This window comes from Corvus cornix, chromosome 4A (genome assembly GCF_000738735.6).
Source record: "Corvus cornix cornix isolate S_Up_H32 chromosome 4A, ASM73873v5, whole genome shotgun sequence".
In the NCBI taxonomy this organism is placed as follows: Eukaryota; Metazoa; Chordata; class Aves; order Passeriformes; family Corvidae; genus Corvus; species Corvus cornix.
In genome coordinates this window covers 13,886,690-13,908,982 of record NC_047058.1, presented here as the reverse complement: position 1 = coordinate 13,908,982, position 22,293 = coordinate 13,886,690, and the positions used below count along the sequence as shown (strand labels likewise).

Below are 22,293 nucleotides of genomic sequence, written 5' to 3'. Positions count from 1 at the left end.
CCAGCCCTCCTCACATGTCGGGCAGCCTTGGCCCTGCTCCACAAGTGAAGTCGCAGATTTGCTTTGCTTGTTTCAATAAGAAACACATACAGGACAGTGCAAATTGAAAATCAGCCATCATGCATGCTACATAAATTACCCGGTTCTGCTTGGTAATCCATTACAGATGATTAAATAAATGAGTGGCTGTGTCCTGTTCAGCACTGGTAAATCTTTGTTTTATTTAATTCCTTGTTCCTTGTATGTGTGTGTGTATGTGGGGTGTCGTGGGATTTTTTCTAGTTGGGTTTCCATCTTAAGGCAAAGAAACCACAGTCTCCATGTGATCATGATGCAGTGCAAGAGCTGGTGGGACTGTCCATATGTTGTAAAGATTAATTGGTATTCAGTTAGGGCCCATAAAGCAGGGCATTAGCCTCTGCTTTGCCTTCAGTTCATGTAGTGGGCACAGACAGAAGTCTGTTTCTGATGTGTAACATGTACTTTTTAGCAGGCTGATCCTCCCAGTTGCAAAACCTTAGAAGAGCTTCAGAGATTCAGGTACTGCTTAATGTGGGGCAGTCATAACACTTTGCTTTGCTCTGCTGAGATCTGCTAAGTGGGACCCAGGGGACCATTGAAACCACAGAATTATCTTTTATTTGTTCTATAGATTTTTCTGACCAAAAAAAAATGTAATACATCACTATCTTCACCCTTCCAAGACGTGTGGTTTAATTGCGGCGTGGACCCAGGGGTTGTCAGTGTTGCCCATGGTGGGTGCCAGGGGTGGCAGAGGCCAAGTGCCCCCACTGCAAACCATTATTTATAAAGGAACAAAGTGGTAATTTTGCAACTATCACTGCTCAAATATGGGGCCGTTTCCCTAGTAATAAAACTATTACTCTGTAACTGTTTACTTATCAGGCGACCATTATGTGATTGATGACCTGAAAATGGAGGCTATCTTTCAATTCATTTGAAATGCAAACTGACTAGAAAATCTATAGTTATTGCCTCGTATTTTTAAGCAAAATCAGGCACCTACATTGACTTCCTATTTACATTTCTTTGAGAAGAAAAATCACATAAAAGCTATCAAGAAACACATTTCACAGCAGGCAAATTAATTGGTTTTACTGTATTTGAATGGAGGGTTTGTCAAATAAAACATGCCATGACAGTTAATAGTGTCATTTAGAGGCAGAAAATTATTGGCTTATTTGTTATTGGATAAAAGGAAGGCAAACACTTTGTATTAGGAAGTTTTAATGTGTTTAAAATCCTCATTAGGGATTTATGGACATTCTTGCTTAGCATAGCGCCTCATTAATTTGAGGCTAAACAGTTACTTCTGTGTTTCAATTGCAATTTTTTTTCCCTTTTCTTTAATTAGATCTCGCATTAGAGTTTGGTCTCTACACCACTGGAGATGTAGAATTAATTAATGTGATTTATAAATCTAATGGAAGTGAGTTATTCTTAGATATCTTTTCATTTTAGTGAGCAGTTTAACTGCACACAGCATAAGTGCACACAGATCTAAGAGATTTGGGGAGCTCAGGAAAAGTATGCAACTTCTGCATTGAATACATTTAGCAGTGTCCCTTGGCATTAATAGATCAAAGCATTTTAATTAGAAATGTAACTAAAAGAGAGACCATAAAGATCCCATTCAAAATCAGATTTTCCTTGTTCTAAGTTCTGTACTGTCCAAAAAGTGTTATTTTCACTCCCCTTTTGTAGATGACCATGACATTCAGTGGCAGTTGGGATAATTGCATGTCTTACTATTTAATGAGCATAAGATTTGATTCTTAATGTATTTTGAGTTTGGATGCAATCACAATAAAACCATCTTCATTAATGGTACTACTTTGTTTGTATTAATAAAAGGAAAATATATTTTATTTCCTATAAGAATTTAATTTGATTGAAGTTTGTGTTAAAAATGTATCTGTGTAGGCTAGTTACGCTAACAAGTAGAGTTGGTGTTTAAACCCTAAGATATTTCAAAATACATTTGTTTCCCCCAGAGCAGGAACGGGTCTTTGCCCTTTGAATTCTGGCCTTCTATTTTGAAGACAGTCTGAGGTTGCGGCTTGCACATTGTGACTGTAGTGGAAGGATGTATGAAAACAACTAATTTGCAAACAAGCTCTGAGCAATTAGTTTGCGTCCCAGCACTGGCCTTGCAGCTGTGCAAACTGCCATACAAATTATACCCAGGAGTACATTCTTCTGTGAGGACATTCATATACCTGCTTTAAAAAGCAGAAGTGAAACAGGTAACCAACACAACCACCCACTGTATCCGTGTAGTCACAGGAGAGGTACTGCCAAACGTAAATACACATTTAAGAAGGTTCCTCTTTAAAACCTCCAAAGAAATGGTACAGTCTGAATTCACGGGGTCAAATAATGCTTCAGGTTACAGTGGTGCAATTTCACTGACATCAGGGGAGTTTTGGTCCTGTCGCAAAGGCCACAGTCTGAGCTGGTGACTTTGCTACTATTTTAGCAGAATTTACACAACTCTTGTCTGATGCTGCTCTTGTGGTGGCACATACTGGGAACAGACACCACATTCCACAAATGTGAAATAGATTTAAAGGAGATCCAATTCAAACTTACATTAAATTTAGACAGCCGGGTCTGTATAGTAAAGGGATTTTGCATGATTTCCAAGAGGTTCTACTCAAACGATTACACTGAGAATAAATACAGTGTCTAATTTACATTCCCCTAACTGAGGGCAAATGGACTTGTAAGCGAAGCTCCCTTCATGCCTTTTATACTGCTTCATTGTCTTAGGAGAAGTTAAATTTCATTGACACTGGCAAAAGGAGGAAAAGAAAGAGACACTTGATCATTATTTGTGCCACACCGCATATCTCACCGCAGCAGAGGGTTGCACAGTCTGTTAGTCAGGCTTGAATGTTTCAAGTGGACAAGTGCACGGTGGCATTTTAGGTCAGGGTGCCTTTTATCATCACTTTAGTGGAAATGTATAAGGTAACGTCTTCCAGAATAAGGTGAAAATGCCAAGGCACGTAAGAAAATGTATGTATTTTATGTAGGTAAATAAGTACTTGGAAGTTATTAGAGAAAGAGGAACAGAAAGAGAGGAAGGAAGAAAAATAAGTTTGACATTCCAAATTTCCGTACTCTTTGTCAGTATTAAATGATTGTAAGAGTCTTTATGCAATCCAGTGTTTTGGTCATAAATTAAGTACTGCAAAAGCCACTTTTGTTGGGGCCTGGCTTAATACTGACAATATCAGATACTCTGGTATTATCACTATGGTGTTTGTCTAAAATACTACATTCAAAATATTCCATCAGTAAAGTGTGCAGCCTTACCTACAAAGAAACTCTCAGGAGACCCTGAAGTGAGAGATCACTTTATCAGTCTTCCCTCCCTATTAGAGTTTGGCAATTTACTGCATGAAAATAATGGTGAACCATTGAGTTTAAATTGAACATCAGCATATTGTGCTTTCACGGAGACTGTTTTATGCCGATCAACACTGAAATGGTATTGTTAAAAGAAAACACCAAAGAAATGAAAAAGGAAAAAAATGGACTAAATACAACACATAGTGGGAAGAGCAAGGAAAGTGTAATTGTCACATCCATGTCAGTCTGGTTTAAAAGTTGCTGTAGCAGAACTAAATGCCAGTGAAAAAACATTGTCCTTGTAGTTGGATTTGCTCAGACTGGTAAAAAAGGTCGTTGTAAGCTGAGTTCTTTGTAGGGAGATGAAACTGAATCCCTTTCAGTGTGGGGTTAGTCACCACTCCTGGTGTGACTGCACAGGAGAGGAGCATACGAGAATCATTGGCTTTTGTATGAAACTAAAGGTACCCACTGTGGGCAGCTTTGGCTTCTGAACTAGAGACTTTTTGGGAAGGCCACTAAAATCAGTGTGAGTCTGATTCAGTCATGTTTTGGACCACACTAGTAAGTTGTTTTTCCTAGCTAAGGTGCTTTACCTGGGGCAAAAGGCATAAACTTCTGTAGCCACCACTGGAAGCGCAGCTCTGACTACAGGCCAGGCTGCCTTAGCTTAACAAATGAATTAACTTGCTCCTTAAAATTCTGTGTTTTCAGGTTCTCCAGTAAATGCGTATTTTACACAGCTTCTGCAGTATTTGTATTAAAGGAGAAGGGAGGAGCAGCTTTCTGTGTTTTGTTTTAGGCAATAGTTTTTCTTTCTCAATTTTTTATATATATAAAAAGCATATATTTCCACAGACATTTTAATCAGCCCCAGGAGATATTTCTGGGGTTAAAATAATGGGAAATGTAGTCTTCTCATGGTATTTTGGTTCCAGGATGGTGGAGGCACTAAAAGAAAACAGTGGATATACATTATTTAGGAGCCACAAATGGCTCCCTTGAAAATGAATAAGCCTGTGAAAAACACATGTATGTATTTGAATACCAAGGGAGCAATTTTGGGTTTGTTTTTTTTAATACCACCATGTTTGACTTCATTCAGTTTCCTCCAAAATGCAAACATACAGCCCTAAAGTATGTTGGTGTTATCTCCACAAATATCAAATACACCAGAAAAAAACTACCATCAGGTTGCAATATTCATTCCTTGCTCTTTTGCTGCTCCCATTCTGACACATTTGCACTAAAGTTAGTAAGGGAAGGGCCAAGAGCCTCCCAGCTAGTGAGATTAGTTGGCATCTATTCCAGGTGTCTTTAACACGAGTGACACTTTTTGGACACAGTATTGAGATAGGAAACAGAATCATGAGCTGTGAAACAATCCAAGGAGGTTTGAACAGGGGGCTCTGAGCAGCGGTGTGAACTTTACTTGAAGTAAATGTGGAACAATCTTCTCAGAAGAAGAAATGTGTAGTCAGATGGCAGCTGAGGGGAACGTTGGGAGCAACTAAAGTGGGGAAATGAAGCCTGAGTATGCAAGAAAATACTGATGGCAGTCAAAGGAGAGATGGTGATGGAAGGACATGGGTGCGTGCTCCACATGCAGGTGAAGTATTGCATGTTCTTAGATTCGTAATGAGCATATAGCAAGAATCATATCGGTTTGGAAGGATGTTCAAAGATCATCGAGTCCAATGTGTTGTATCTGGAAACTCTGCTATTTGTAGTACTGCCCCATCCATTTCCCTCTCATATTAATCACAAAAAATCAGAAAAACCAAGCATTCTCTGTTAATGGGAAGCCTGGCACTCAGAGGACAAGGCTTGTGCTGACTGTCCTCGTTTTGTTCTTTCTGGTTTTCTAAGTGTTTTCCTCTTATCACTGTGTGGTGCACACTGGAAATGATCAATCAAGGCTCATGCACTGGATCTTTTTATGGTGGCAAGTGAAAAATCAATCTGTGTTTGAAGGAGTAAACAGTAGCATGAGTTTCATTTCCCCAGAGTCAAAATGGATTCCTTGATAAAGGAGATGACAAGGAAAGCTGAGCTCTTGATGTATAAGCACACAGGTGCTCATGTGCAAGAAATGAGTGGGCTCCTACATTCATTTTACATGCTACACTTATCTATTCAGTAAAACAAAGATAGGAAGAAGAGATTACTTGTTGAATGCCAATTGCGTGTCAATAAAACCGGGGGGATTGTTCATGAACAGTTTATCCAGATGAAAATGTAGTCGGTCAGTTCCGGCAAAGACATTATTCATGCTGTATTTCTGCTTTATGGCACTACATTTGAATTTTCAGAACTATTCTCACAAGTCTGTTGGAAGATTGTGTTGCTAACATTTCTGAGAAATGTCTGCTATTGGATGTAAATTACAGGGAAAAGAGTCTTTGTATGATATTTCTGTGCCACGAAAACAAAATCTGATCTCATGCAGGTTAAAAATTGTCCAGGAGGTAAGAGTAGTCAAGGAACTTTAGAATGAATAAATGGAAGGTTAGACCAACGTGACTCATCAGATACTGTAATCATTCACCCAATGTCATTTGATCTGTATAACATTAAAGGCTACTGTTCCCTCACTCCTAGATTTCTGCCCTCCTTCCCTCCCTTTAAACTTCAGCACTGAGCCACCCAAGCCATACATTAAACCTTTGGTTCCACATCATTTAAGCTCTCTCCTCTCTCCTGTGAGACCAAAAAGTGAAGAAAACTGTAGAATACTGGCTTGTATTAGGTGGAATATTTTGACCATCTGACCTTTCCTTTTCTCTTTTCACTTTTGTTTTAGCAAGCAATATTTAAAAGTAAACATGAAGCTTTTTGATGCAAAAGAGTTTTGCCAGATTAAAGGAAATTGGAAGATGAGTTCAGTGTAGCATGTTGCTGTTGTGAAATCTTCTTGCTTTGATTGAAGTTTTATTACCTCAGGACGTCAGTCTGCAGCTTGTGTAGCATTCACTGTTCTTCAGTGTGGGGTTTGTGAATGCACTGCCAGCCGAGAGAAGAGCTCATGATGTGAATTGCAACCACTCGGTCTTGCAGAAGCCGAATTCCTGGAATCTGCCCTTTCAGCTGAGTTAGACCATGCTGCTCACAAAGGAAGAAAAGCACCAAAAGCATGCACAAGTGCAAGCTGTGCCCTCCTTTTTAGACTCTGATTAGTGACGAAAGCTGAAGAGGAGAGAGAGGGGATGGAGAATCACTTAATGGGTCCTAAAATGCTTGATTTTTATTAGATTAGGGAAGTAGTAGTATGGGATGAATGTCCAATCTTGGCTAAACTACAGGAGGAACGTGGCAATTTATTAATGGCAATTCTAATAACAATTTGCTGTAGCGCTAGCACTTGAGAAAGTGATGAATATTGTATCTGCTCAGTTTCATTCTGTCCCAGTGAATCTCTGCTTGGATGCCATGGTGTGCCATGTGGGCCCGCTCACACTTGTTAGCTGAACGCGAGTGTTTATGGACAATTAAACTCGCAATTTTTAATTCACACTTTGAAAGGTTGAGAGGTTGTTCTTTCTTTTTTTTTTTCCAAGACAGACTAAATTTCTAATAGATCTGTGCCTTTCAAGTCTCTTAGAATGTGCAACTGCAGCATGAATTTAGAAAAATGGTCTCATTTCTTTAGAAATCCATTAATAGTAATGTACTGAAAGACTCTTACATTGATCTTCTCTCTGATAGCCATGTTGTAATAATTATTCTTTTAATGTTTGCATCAATCTAAATGTTTTCCTCTTTGTGCTTGCTCCTACTTGGATCTCCCTATATGACAATCACAGCACTTTGACATCTTGCAGTGCTTTAATACCAGTGATTGAAAACAAAGCAGTGCCAAAGGGAACAAAAGTTCTGTCAAGCCATTAAAATCTTCTTTGCCATTAACACAATTAAATTGATGCATGAGCATTTAAAGTTATTAGCAAGTGCTGCCAGCAGAAGCTGGTTGCGGTTGCATAATATATAGTGGGCTTCATTAAAAGTAAAATGGTATGTTTATTGTTATTATCATCATTAGTTCTGAAGTAACATAAACAGGACTGTGAACTGGGAGAGGACTGTGAGACAACTAAGAACATACATGTCCTGTATTGGGACACAGTCATCACTTCTCTAAACAAAGAAATACATGTGGTACTTTGGCTAACCATTACAGCTGGCATGTGTAATGGCAGGGAAGGGTGTTAAATAAAGAGAGCTTCTGTACCTCTGCTGCTCTCACTCTTCCTAGTCTGACTCACTGAGCTGGATTTTGGGCTGCTCCTGTTTCTGTGGTGAGAAATTTTGTGGTTGATGTGTACACTGTAAGCTTTTGGGGGACTATTTGTTTTGTTTTCTCATATTCCAACGTATTAGTTTTTCAACGAGAAAAATGAGGCGTGTATTAGAGACACATGTTCTGTCCCACTGCACGGTGCAGTAATACCCCTGCTTGCTAACCTTTTGATTAACCATATTTCTCACTGAATGGGGAGCTGGTCTGAGGAATGGAAAACAGATTAGCAGAGAACTTAAAAGGTATTGAGAGGGAAAATAGTGATTTAAGTGAAAAGGAGGGAGATGAAGGAAGTCTCATGAAGTCCAAGTCCTGTGGTGTAAGGATGGACTGCATGCCTGTTGCAGTTCATGCTGACCACCCACTGGCAGTTCTGAGCCAGGCTTGTTAGGTAATTTGAGCTGAGTAGAAACTGGGGACAAGAGGTAAGGCTCTTTTTTTGGTTGTTTGGCAGTTTTAAAGTGATATTGTGGAAAATTATAATCTTTAATAGATAAAAATCACTAATACCCCTGTGGTGTCGTCATATTCACTTGTGTAATCCTTTACCAAGATACTGGTGAACTGTTGGGCATTCAGAGAGCAGTGATGAAATAAGCCAAAGGGGAGGAAAATCTTGTTTATCAGGAAGGAAGGTAAAAGTTGAAAATACAGCATTTGAGAAAAATGGAGTATAATTCTGCATGTCTCTGTATAGTGTAAATGTGAAGGGAAGTAATGAATTACTTCCAGTAGTAGGAAGAGCTCTACAAAAAAGCTGAGGTGACACTGAAAACAAAATTTTAACCATTTTAAAGAAAGTACCAAGTAGTTTACAACGCTCCAAATTTTATTAACGGAAGGGATGGGAGACCCATTTCCCTACATTTTTTGGGTCAGGCTAGTCATAGTACTAGAAGATACGGGGAAAATGTGCTACATTAACAGAGCATGAGCTTGGTGATCTAAGAGGTCTCTGTGGTCTTTGACTTTTGTAGCTGTGTGGATTTATTCTTGAAGCTTAGTGCTGGCTGAAATGCAGGCAGAAGGCCATGGTCGCTGCTTTTGGTCAAGCTCTATAGCAGATTAGGATGACAGGGATTAAGTTTAGTCATGAGTATCTTTCACCAAACTAGTTACTAAGGGCAATAAGGTAGAAGAATCAGGCAGAAAAGTCTCACTGAATATTTATGGCACAGAGGACTTACCTGTGCTTTGGTACCTTCCTGAATATTGTCTCTTCCTCTCCTGCTTTACCCTGTGATAAAAGCCACCATAGCTACCTACAAGTGCCACAGAATGGTTGTATATACAGGTCACATCTGCCTGTTGTTTCTGTAATTGTTCACAGTTTAAAGATTTTGTGCTCTTTCGTATCCTTGGAATGAGGGATTGTGGCAGATGCTGTAAGTACCATTTAACAAGTATTTTCAATTGGAATATTTTAGCAGCATCATCGTGTGTGTGCGTGGGTGTGCTTGGGTGCAGAGGTAAATATCGTCTTTCTGAGGGGAGAAGGAGCAGCTGTCAGGCCTCTTGAGGTGGATACCTGTGTGCTGTGCAGGCTGCAGAGGACACTGAACCTGCAACAGGCTGATGGAGTGAGGGACAACAAAATCAGCAACCACCCTTATAGTCCAACCAGTATTTTACTACAGTATGTATTTAAGTTTTAAGAGCTCTCTGGGCTGTTAGCCTATTAAGCTGTAGGATAAGATAGTTGATGATAACAGCTTTCTCCTAACTGCTATCACCTCTGTCCTTCGCTGCAGCATGTGGCAAGTTAAACCAAACCTCGCCCTCTCTCTGAAGGCTGCCGATAGGAGTAACAGTGGGATCTTCTTCAATTACAGAAGTTTCAGGCAATTCCACTGCCAGTTCTCAACTGTGAGGAAATCAGAGTACTTTATTGCTTCAAAACTGTCGTTAGTAACACAAAGCAGCGTGGAAGAAAAAAACAACTTTTGACAAAATGGGTCCTGCTGATGATTTATGTTGATCTGAACTGGAAAATTTGGTAGGCAGCAAGCATGGATACAGCAGTCTTCAAACAGAGGCAGTTGCTTGTTAGCTGTTCACCTGTGTGGTTGTAGTCACTGAACTTTGCATCCAGCACCTGACTAAACATTTCTTTTTTTTCTTTAAACCTAGGTTGCCCTTCCCAATGATTCCAGCTGTGTGGAAGAAATACTGCGGGTAAGCAATACCCTTTGCTTTTTTATCTCCTGTATAATTGTAGTGCTGTTATTTTCATCTTCCAAGGAGAGGGCTTATAGGGCTGTCTTTAACACTGTAGTTAAATAATAACATATCAATGGGTCTGTATTAAGAGACACAGACAAGGGGTAGGCCCAGGGTGCTCCTTATTAAGATCAGTTCACCTAATACTCTGCATCTGCCAGCTTGTTTGAGTCAGGATTTACACATGTTCCTGCTCTTTTCAAGCTCTCAGTCTCTGAGTCTATCCAGGACACGTTTCTCTCCTACCCTGAGGTAGAGTTGCCTTAATTCTCTCACTCACAAACTGACCTACAGTCTACTTCCTTCCCCCAGACTACAATTGCTCATCATTCATGGTTTTGTTAAAGACTTACAGACGTTTTTTCTGTGGTCTTTGGTCAGTGATTGAATACAGAAAATTGCAACTCCAAACTGAGAATGGCTTAATTGCAACAAGATCATGTAATAAAAAGGGAGTGTGCACAAGTTATATGCCTTACTTCAGGTGTAAGATGGGCTTTTCTTCAGACACCCCAACTTTGGGGTTCCCTGTTGGCAGTGAGATTTGCCTGGGGGCAGTTTTGCAACCCACCAGTCCCTCTCTCAGATTTAGGTTTCTGTCCTCATGGGTTGAGTTTCCCATCTATCAGAGCTACCTCCCTGGGACTGCCAGCCAGGCTGCTGGTTTTAGATGTAGAAGGGATAAAATTTCAGTGGGAATTTGTGCCAGCCATATCCTTGTAACTGGGAGGTAGTGCTGCAGACTTTCCCAGACCTGAAATCATGTGTAACAGTCATGCCAACTTGCTTGCAAACACTTACTCTTCCTTTTAAAGTAAAATAAGCTTCTCACTATTCACTGCAATTTGGAGTTAAATAGTTTGGAAACCTTGCTCCTGCTTTGTGAACACACATTATCTTGGGCTGCTCTAGATGTCCTTATGGGTTGGCATAAGTGTGTTGAGGCAGCAGGCAGGCATGCTCGTGCAGACCTGCAGTAAGGGAGAAGATCCTGCATAAGCACACAGGAGCAATGAATGCAAGGAAATAAATAACATTTACTTTCAACCTTCAAAGTGAGCAGAGATTTATTACCTACAGAACACTAAGGGAGCAAAAGCAAAGGAAATGTTGAAAGGCTGTGCAAGATACTTGGTACATTTTCAGTGTCTTCTTCCCCTCTTTATATATTTCAGTTAGGTTCATTACTATATTTGGAATGAATGACTTGTTGGCTGGGGAAAGCAGTTGTTTTCAGTAAACAGCATCAAAAGAAAATGTGATGTGGTGAATTTCAGGGATCAATCATCCAGGTGACAGTTTTAATGTGGGAACAGCGCGCATTAATCACAGGAAACAGAAATGGCTTTTTTCTAATCAAGAGTGGTGACCCTATTTCCTACCCCATGACTGTAATTTGAGTCAACAAACAAGCAAAATATGCTGGGCTTCCTTTTGAAACCTGTTGAGATTGGAGCAGAACTTTCTGTTGCCTTTGGAGGATGGAGATGAACTGCAGAATCCCCGCTCCTGCCACCGGTGGGCCACTGAACTTGGGGCACTCTTGGGGTGCAGAGAGCAGGAATTTAGCAGGTTTCCATGTCCCTGGGGATCTCTCTCACAAGACATGTAATGGGCATGGGAAGAAGGGATACAAACCAGCAGATCGTCCTGGACTAAAGCTGCAGGTGCCCAGAGGCATCCCCTGTGCCCAGCCTGGAATAAACCTGTCCACCAGAGCCACTGGCATAGCCAGAAGGCACCTTGAGCACGTGACACCTGTGATGGGGTGCAGATGCAGTCTTGGCACGTGGACCTCAGCCGTGGTTCCCCTGGGGTTGTTCTCCCTCCCATGTGCAGGAGGGTGGTTTGGTGCTGCCTCACAGGGTCTTTGTGCCCTTGGGGCAGAGTTGGGCTGTTCTGGGTAGCCACAGGCTGCCTGCAGCCTTTGGTAACCTGCCTGCACTGGGCTGCACAGCCCTGCCTGGGTGAGCACAGCAACCACAGAGCTGCTGTGGGACTGCCCAGAAAGACCCAGCAGACCCCAGCCCCAGCTGGAGGCCCTCAGGGCAGCAGCTCAGGATTCCAACTGCGTGTGGTGCTGAAGCACACCTGGCAGTAGAGGTACCTGGGTTTTGTCAGAGCTTTACTTTGTTCTTCTCAAATTTATGCTGCAGAACAAGCTAGCAGGAAATGTGTTTTCACTGCATGCAGGGTATCATATTCTACTTGACAGGCAATGGAGAGAAAATAAGTAAGGGAATGTGATGCCCAGCAGTGGTCAAAATCCAGTCTTTGGGCTCCCCATGGAAACCCCATGTCAGAAGATTAAGGTTGGCTGCTCCACATGAAAGAATGACCCTTGATTTCAGCAGAAATTTGCACTTTGAGAATCTAGATTAAGTTTCCAGCCCTGACAGGTACTTTTTGGCCTTTCAGGGGCATTTACATAGGCTCTGATTAACTTTTGGGAGTATGGGTCTCAGCTCCCTCGGTAAAAAAAACAGGTTATTCACATTTCTGTCCTGTCAGGGGTGTTACAGAGGTAAACACAAAGGATTCCAAGAGAGTCAAGCCCCAAAGGTGGACAGCTGGGCTGTAATTGTGCATTTTGCCCCTCCAGACCACTGGCAACCCCTGGCAGTTTCTGCTCTGGGCCATGTCTGCTGCCAAGCTATGCTCCCTAAAGGGCTGGGGAAGGGTGCTCTGCCTGCCAGCTTCCCTCCCTTGGACCAATGCATACCTTGAAGTTTGCCTTTTTTTCTGTTTTTGTTTCTGATTCGTTTTGGCTTTTCAAGTTGGGGAATTTAGTGATTTAATTCAGTTCCATCCCTCAGAAAGACACAGTAACTCTCAAGGGTTTCTTTGCTAGGCTTTACAAGGAAGAGGTACTCCTGCAAAGATCTGTGACCTCTGATTTTACACCACTCTTTTTTCAAACTGAACTTGATTAATGGTTTCTGTAATTGTAGGGGATTCTAATTCCTAATCTGTCTTATTATTTTTTTTTTCCATCTTGGAAAAAAAAGGTTTAATTGAATTTATATTCTAAAATTTTCAACTGAGTGAGGGGAAAGGTCTTGACTCCATTCAGACCCCTGAGTCTTCAGAGACAAAATTTCACAGTCCTTTAGATTTCCTGAAACACTTAGCTACTTATGTCATCTTGTGTAAATGCTTTAAGGACTGCTCCCAATACTACAGCCAAAGGTTAATGGCAGACCAGTCTCCTGTTGATTTTACTTTTCTAACCAGAATGGCTGAGATGGTTGTGAAAAATAATAATAAATAATAGTAATAATAATCATCATCATCATGTCTTATATAACTGAGGCCAAACAGTAGTGATAGCACAGATTGCATTTAATACAAGTTGCTAATACCAAACTGAATGATAAAGGAAAGTACCTGGTGGTCAACACGTTCTTCTGTTCCAAAATGTTTGGGTTTTTTTTTTTTTTTCCAAGCCAATGCAATGGTTTTGAAAGTGTGGAATATGGAAGACAGGCAATTAAAAATATGTGTGTGTAACTCACATTTTATTAATATGGATTTAAATTAAGTTGTCACTTGCTATGTACATCCATTGAAAAATGAGTTCATTGAAATGTTGTGATCCAAAGTGCAGATGGGGCGGGAGAGCTGACATTTAAAACCAGTCTCCAAAGCTGTTACTTGTGCCACTTGTACCAGTGCTTTACATCAGTGTGCCTTGCTGTCACTGCATGTGATGTGAACCATATGCTGGCCCAGGCAAAGGGGGTGTGTAGGTGACACTGAGGGTGAACAAGCAGTGATCCTTTTCCTATCTGTGGAGAGCACAGAAGGGACCTTCCTTAGCGTTGGTTTACCTCTGGCTAAAGAGTTGATAGGCACACAACATTGCACAGGGGAGAAAGGAAATGTTATTTAACTAAATTTTCTGGAGGACTCGCAGTGTAAATTGGATGTTTGGGCTGGGTGTTCAGGCAATCCATTGGACATAATCCAGCAGCAGCCAGGCCCTGGTCTGTGCACTGCAGCTTTCACGGCTGTGTCGTAACCATCTGGGCAGGCACTGCTGTCTGGAAATCCGTCCCTGCTTAGAGGAACAAAAGAATTCTTGTACGTGCATATTCACTGTAGGAAGGCTTCAAGTAACTAGATGGACTTCTGATGTTATGTGGACAGCTGTGATACTAATTAGAAGCTGTCTAGTCTGGAAGCAAAACAGATCCCAAATATAGTTCAGATTGTAGTAAGTGTAAAAATGACTGGAGTTAAATGAGCAAAGTCTGTAATTTGTATGGTCATCTTCTGATGACTAGCTCCTGTCTAATGACATTGGAGAATATGTAAATTGATCAGCAGGTGAAAATGCCCTTGACTCTGCAAATTATGTGTAGAATCACGTTCCTCATGCCAGTTGAAAGCACTAACAGATTTAATATCTCACCCGCAGCTGAAGTGAGCTGTTCACATAGCAAAATTAGACTGTAACAGATACAGCCCATTATTTGCCCCTCAATAATTGTTTTCTCTTCTAAAATACAAACCAACATTGAAGAATGATGCTAAACCTAATTATAATAATTGTAATTTGAAAAATACAGGTACGCTGTCCAGTGTGGTTACAAATACACTTAGTAGCTGACGGGTAGTTTAAATATTTTCATGTGGAGTCTGGGGGCTTGCTGGGGAGGACATGATGTGAATTTAAAATGATTATCTAGATGTCATTGGACAAGTGAATAACGAGCTGACTGGCCTAGTAAATCATGTGAACCTGTCAAATGTGGGAACACGTTGGGGAGGAGATGATGTCAAGTAACAGTAACTTAGCAACCTGGCATTTAGCTGTCCAGAGAATGAGTAAGAGTAGCCACTTTTAAATAGCTGAGTAAATAAATGAATCCCTATACGTCTTAGGTGTGCTATAAAAATAGCCTAGCACCGTATGTTTTGTGTCAAGCTGCTTCTTTCTCCTGGATAAGGTGATTTATTATTTCTATTGAAATGAAAAAATGGATTGAAAAGTTAACCCACGTGTAAATGTGGATCTGTGGCCTTTGTCCCTGCTCTGGCGTGAAGCCTTTGAAAGCGTGCAAGGAACTGGTAATAGCTTGCTTTGAGAGTTGTTTTTTTCCTTCAGACTTTGTTTATGTACACAAAGATTTGGATGGATAAAACCAATTAATTTCTTAGCAATTTCTAAGCCATTGCATTTTCAAGCTTTTTATCAGCATTTTCTCAATGGAGGCAGAACCAGTTTCTGCTCTCACATCAATATAAATCAAGGGGTAATTCCACTGACCTCTGATCTCATTTGAGTTCATTGAATTCTTCTTCCTCCCACACTGGTATAAATTGGCAGCAGCTCCACTTATGTTGCTGCTGCTATTAAATAAAAAGGAGTTACCTCTGCATTACTTTAGGTATACATAAAAGCAGAGACCAGTTCTTTGCTCTGACGACTGTCTAGATGTGGTCTCGCTCCAGCAAATGGAAATGGTGAGGAGCTTTGAGAACAGCTCCTTCCTGGTTTGGTAGGTGATCAGCTCAATTCTGGTCTCAGTATCACCACAAACATTATCACCATAAGCATTCAGCAACAATTCCAGGAAGGTCAAAGGAGGCCTTTTCCCAGCATTTTGTGCACTGTCCAGTATACACACAGGAAGGATGAGATCAATAGCTGGAGTCATTTGAGGACAGCCTGGTATAAGCTGGGAGTGCAGAAGGCTCCTTGGGAGCTGGAGAAGGCAGTCTCAGGTCTTCCCAGCCTAGAGCACACCCTCGGCCCCCATGTGCTGCACCTGACTGTGGCAGAACAGGATTATCCAAATTTTTGGCCATTCCCCTTTACAGTGACAACATTATGGTGGCACCCATGAGAAAAGCACCTCAGGAGCACTATGCCAAAGCTGTCTGCATTAACTTGAGGGTGCAGCACATCTGAAGCTCAGAGCTAACTTCGGGCAGAGTGGGAAGCTGGCGCGAGTCGAAGCCGAGTGCTTGGTTGAGGCAGATGTTTTGTGGGCCCCCGGGGGCTTGCACGGCTGGCATGGCACAGGTTACACGTGAGGGGAGTGATGCTCTTGTGATGTAGATCTGTGGTATAAATCTGCTTTGTGCTGCCAGCTGAGGGCAAGGCAGACTGCGTGCTGCCGGGGAGGTGACGGGGAGGAAAGGTTGACTGCCTGATCTGACAAATGCGCGTGGGTGTGCAGAGTTTCCTGTATTCCAAAGCTGGTGTGCTGCACCTGCCTGTTACAGGAATAAATGCCTCTTCAAGATGTAATGCAGCAAAAGATTAGACCTTTGTCAGGACAGACAAGCAAGGTCTGATTCCAGCTTGCAGGTACATTTATCAAATAAAGGTTTTATTTTCATAGCAGTATTAAATAAATTATTTAGCAAAGAACTTTGAAATGTAAAATCTGATCATTATGTGGGTCTATTGCAGTCTGTCTACACTGTAACAATAAAAAAAGATTACAAAAGGTATTCAGGAAAAGCAAGAGAGATTGCTGTGCACCTATTTCAAACTCACTGTTCAATTCTGTTTTCTTATCTCCTTTACCATAACATTTTAACACATATTTTTGTACTGCCAAATTGAAATATTGCTGATTTCAGTAGTATTACATAGTTCTGCCATCATTGCCAGATTTACCATTGCTACTAAAATTACTGTAAAGTGAGCTGACATCACAAGAGTTCGGACATGTACTGCTGCTCCTGAAGAGAAACAAAGTACTCCCATGATAAATGATAAGTGAATGACTGCCAGTGAAGAAGTGAAGTTTGTCTTCCTAGCTCTTTAGCATCTCTTTTGCACCAAAACAACCACTTGTAGTTTCTCTCCCTCATAGACAGTCAGCTCAGAAACAATCCAGTATGTATTGCTATGTTACATGCTCAGCATCCTCACTCTGATTAAGTACTCTGTTATGATAAAAATAATTACTTTTTATGAGACTATACGAAGTAATTGTTTTAAAGCCAGTTCAAACAAGAAAGTAATTGAAGCAAAGCCATTGTCTTAGAGGAAAAGATAGTAAGTTTTGCAACCCATGTGGAAGATCAGATGCACTCTCTGCAGCACTTGAAAGCATTGGTTATTTTAGATACTACTTTTCCAAATACTACTAAGGTTGCAGTTCCAGGAATAAGTGAAAGAGACAAAAAATGTGGGAAAACAATTTGGTGGAGTCTTGCAGTTGAGTGGAGAATGTCATAAAACTAAGATTCCTACTCCTGATTTGGAGACCCATGGGACCTGAATTCCCATCCCTTTTCATCCTTGTAAATAAAGAGTAACTCCCTTATCTTGGAGTGAAAGTGCGAAAGAAAACAGACCCAAGGAATCTGGCATGTAAGATCAACTCTGACCTTTTGTATGCTCCATGAACAGAAAAAGGCCCCAAGTGCTAAACTGGATGGAAAAATTTAAACACTCTTACAGTGTTATAGTGTTTGGCTCTAGCTGTACCATCTATCCTCCCCTAAGGTCCTTGTGGGCTGCATGAGTTTATGTTGTATAAAAATGTGATTAAGACCTTCAGAGCCTGTTGTGTGTCTGTCCTAGAGTGCTGCTGCTGATTCCAAAATGACTGAAAAAAGTCTGAAGTGTAGCCAAGCAGAAGAGTCATCTGAAGCTCCCATACTCCACTTACACTGCTTACTGACAGAGCATTAAGCAAAAAAATCTAGTCCTATTTTGAGATATAGGTAGTAAAATATTTCTCTGGTTTCAGATTAATCATTTCTGTTATTTCATCTTGTCCTGTCAAAGTGAAACATGGTTAAATATGGCCACTGTGTGTTTAAACTGCTAGCAATGTTACCTTTCATTTAAATAGATTAATAATGTGTACTCTACATAACAAATTGCTTTAGGCACAGAATGAAGACAGTGGAAAACATATTAAAATTGAGTGAGGCTTTTTGAAATGAATGCACGCTTTAGAAACAATGCTGGTTTGAAATGTCTGTAACATCTTCTGTGGCTCTTTCTCTCACAAATGGGAAGAGCTCCATTTTTGCAGCCCTGGGGGAAAGTGTTGCAGGGTTTAAATCCTGGTAGAAAGCTTCCCCATAAGTCAGCACTGAGGAGACCCATGGGGTCGATGAAGGATAAGTTAGCCTAATCACAATTAGTCAAGAGAAACAGACTAGGAAAAGGCTGGGACACTTGCAGTGTCCAAGAGCAGACTGGACTGGGAGACGCAACTAAACAAACCTTCAGAAAGAGATTCAAGAGCTTACTTTTTTGACATTTTCCTCTGAAGTTAATGGCCATGACAGTCAAAAAATAGTTGATGGTTAAAAGAAACATATGTAAGGGAAGGACTAGAGAAGTTAAAGTGATGGACCAAAAAGACACCAGGTACTTGAGGCATGCTCAGTTTCCCCCTTTATGCTTTATCGACACCCACATGTTGCAACTTTTAATGCGTTACTGCTTTGTGGTCCTCGAAGTAAAGTAAAGAGAACAGGTCAAAGTTTACACCTGGAGCAAACCTGAAGTTTCAACTTTGAATCTCATTGTTGGGCTCTGAGGAGATGGGTGAAAGTGTTCTGTTACAGCAGATACCAGGAATTCTTGTTGCCATTTTCTTTAGTGCACTGCAGTCGTAAGTTTAACTGAAGCCACTCCTAATTTCTTCTTAAGGCAAGAATACAGACACCAACTGTATGGACCAAAACTTACTTTATTTCCTCCTGAGAGACCCCTTGGACAAGCAGGTGGGCTTTTCCTTGGGAGGAATCATGTGGTGACACACAGTCAGACTGGCCAGCCCCCATGAGGCTTCTGGAAGCAGCCTGACATGGGCAGGCAGCCGTGTGGCCATCATCTGCCTTAAGTTCAAGTTCTTCCAATTCTGCAGTGAGAACAGTTCTGGAAGCTGCCTTTTGGGGAGGAGAATTCATGTCTTTGCTGCATGCCCTTGGTCTGTCATGCACCATAGTCAGCAGAGCTTTTTCTGAAGGTGTTTCCTTCTTGCCTGTGGAGATGGTTCCAGCTGTCAGAATGTTCTGAATACACCACTTCAAACCTGCAAGTGAAAGACTGGTGTGGTTCATCTTCTCATGTCTTTGAACACCCTCTCAATAAATGCTTGAATGCTTAGACTCAGATAAAACATCGTACCTTTAATCTTCCTGAATAACCTTGAGATGCCCCTTTGCTCCACTATGTCTCCTTCTGTGCAGCGGTGAAATAGAACCTCATCCATGCTGCCGTTGTTAGAAGTTAAATTAGTTGTTAGCAAAATGCATTGATGTCCTCAGCTGGAATTACTGGTGTGATAATTGGGCAAAAGCAAGGCTCAATCAGATATTTAAAATTATGCTACATACTGTGGCTTATCTGAATTTCTAACATTTCTTTAGAAAGTGTGTCATTGAATTTAATGTTCTGAGAAACCTTATGAACTTCTAATCTATTTTAGCTGTACATTTCAAATTATGCTTATAATTATGTTTTTATTGAATACGTAAGTTCCTTTCAATTTCTTATTACACTACATGGGTTTTAATGTACGTTTGAGAAGAATGCACACTGTGGATAGGTGGCACTTCTGAGTGTTTTCAACTTGTCACAGTAAAAGTGTCACATTTGTTTAATTAACCAGTAGATCCTGCCACATTGATTTGTCAGTGGTGTAACAATTTCTTTGGATAGATGGAAAATCTGACCAGAATGGTTTTTGTATTTTCTTTTTTCTTTTTCTCTTTTTGTTCTCAAGGAATTTCTCACATTTCTTTTTGATTTAAAAGCAGTCATACAGGCACAAGTCTTGCAGAAGTCAGATGAAGAAAATGTCAGGTTCTAGCATTAGAAATGAAGATTATTTTATTTGTTCAAGGCATTGAGGTGTTTGTTGACCATTGTTCAGAGGCAAGAGAGAAAAACTGTCTCCAAACACGAATCTTAAGGTCTGACCCAAGTGCCCAGAATTATTTTTTCAACATTCTGCATACCGTGTGTATTCTACCTGCTGCACGTGTTACTGTATGGCCTTCCAGAGCTCCTGGGGCCAGGGCTCTGGTGTGGCTGTCATTAGAAACCCTGTTATCAACACTTTACAGCTCTTGTTTAAGTGTTTTCTATATTCCAAAATTTCTGTGCAATGTGTAAGCAAATATTGTTTGGGGGAGGTGGGAAAACCTATTAGTACTTTTCAGGGTGAAACAGGAGCAACATGAACCCACAAGGGCGTAGGAGACTGGCATGGGTGGTTAAAGGGAAAAAAAATGGGCAGAGTAGTATTCATTGTGTTTACTGTGGGTTGATTGAGGGGTTTAAAGTGTGGAGCAAATTTCATCTGTAGAGCCAAGCTGGAAAATGGCAGGTACTGATCTTTTGTGAGGAATGCTTTGAGATCTTCTGATGGCATTTATTGCGCAAGCGCTGAGTGTTAAAAGCCCCTTTGGGCTTTGTAGTCCATTAATTTCTTTGCCATGAGTATATCCTACTGAAGAATATGTTGTGTACACCAAGGTACAGTAACCTTTAAAAGTACTACTCTGAGCCTTAGGATAAAAGCACTTCATGTTTGATTTGTAGGAGAACATTCCCAGTAGTGGCTTGTTGTTTTTTTTTTTTTTTTCAAATAAAGCCAATTAATCCCTTCCCACTTATTCCAGTATTTTATCATTTCTAACCTCTTGAGTCCCTAATCTTTTCAACAAGAGGTCTGAACTGCCAGTTTATCTGAAAAAGTAGTGTTGTACCAATCAAATGAAAACTGATGCTCAGAATTTTTTTGAAGAGCAGCCCCTTGTCATTCCTGAATTTAGACAAAAACAAAGAACATAGCTTCAACAGTGAGGCGTTCACTGGAGGCTTCTTTCCATGAAAATAGTTGTCACTCCTTTTTTTTCCTTGGCAATTGAGTCATTGTTGCTTTTAAAAGAGGTTGTCATGATCTCCTCATTACCATTTTTCTTAATATGATAAGTGTAAACTACAAGAAAGCTATCATGTTTGAAAGGATACAGGAACCCTAAGGAATGTTGCACTAACTGCTTGTGTTCTTTGAAAAGGCTTAGATTGGGGATTTGACTAAATGTATCATTCTGTCTACTTTGCAGCAGCATTGTCATTTTCTAGCGTCTTTCACTTACAACACAAGTTACCCTTCAAAAAGAATACCATGTTACTGCATGCAGCCTTTGTATGTCTCCAGCAAAGTGAGATCAACAACTCCTTTTGGTAGTTGCTTGAACATAACAATACATCGCACTTTGTACTTAAAAAAAACCCCAAAACCATCCTTTGGCAGGTTTACTCCAGTTCATCTTTGCTTGGTAACTGGTAATTGTCAGTGTTTGACACCAGCTGGAGCTGTGACTTGCTCAAACTGCTTGGAGCTAACTAGGCAGCCATGGGTCTGCTGGGTGGTCTTTTCTTGGGCTTGCTCCAAGTTTGTTCCAAATTGCTCACAAGATCCCTGATAAACTATTACTAATGAACAGTTTGCTATTCCTTTTCAGCCATCTCGAAGGAAAAAAGACAACACATGTCATCGTCTAGTAATGTAGAGATACGATTTTTAAATGCTGGATCACTGAATTTACAGCATTTCAGTGCTGTGGCTTTTGTGTCCTATTCATTGATTTTCCTGTGGGAAAAAAAGTAGTGTAGTGCTTTGAGACAGGAAGGTTATGGACTTTGCCCTTTTTCAGCCCTGTTTTTAGGAGTTAGTTTGTTTCAATGTAGTTTGCTGTCAGAAGTTTTTAAAAAATGCAGACACAGGAGGCTCTATCAATCTGGTGCACAGTCAGAACACGCTGATGTCAGACTCTAGGACCGCTCTGTGTGGGACCAGGCATCCTCAGCTGTCGTATGTCTTAGTGGCAGTTCTGAGTATTTAATGTTTCCAGCCTCCAACTAGCTTTGTAAGAAAGAACATGCTGGGAAATGAGGAATCAAATGTATGCAACAGTAGGAATCTGTCTACCAGAAATACTCTGAAGCCTCCATACCTTAAAGGAGATCAAAAAAGACCTCAGCATGTTTTGGCTTCGGTTTTCTTTACTGTTTAAGCTGGCTTATTTGGGTAAGGCTGACATGCCAAAAAAGTATATGTTGTATCAAAACATCTTCTATAACATACATCCATTTTTTTTTCTACACCTGTTAGCTTAGCAGGAGTGGATCAAAGGGGAGTGTTGGCATGATTTACAGGACACACAGATGCAGGAACAGACCTGCTTCAAGGCACAAGTGAGGAAAAGGAAATTCAGACTGAAATGTTTGTTCTTTTCTTAAGGCTAAAATTACTATAATAAATGCCAGGTTGCATGAGAGGGTTTCAGGTGGCTGCTTAGGTCTTACTGTAAGAGAATAGAATTAGAGGGTTGAGCATGAGAGGCAGCAAGGACTCCACCTCTCTCTTACAGATGAGGACCCATAGTGTATTGTTTGG

The 22,293-nt window shown here is 40.8% G+C and overlaps 1 protein-coding gene across 7 annotated transcripts in view; it reads left to right on the top strand.

Annotated features, from left to right (window-relative positions):
* Positions 1–22,293, top strand: part of AFF2 (AF4/FMR2 family member 2) — a 336,131-nt gene that overhangs the window by 168,997 nt on the left and 144,841 nt on the right. For all 7 annotated transcript variants that reach the window (XM_039571747.1, XM_039571748.1, XM_039571744.1 and 4 more), the window contains exon 4: positions 9,806–9,850. In XM_039571747.1, the coding sequence (XP_039427681.1) occupies positions 9,806–9,850 (45 nt within the window). The remainder of the gene's footprint in view (positions 1–9,805; positions 9,851–22,293) is intronic.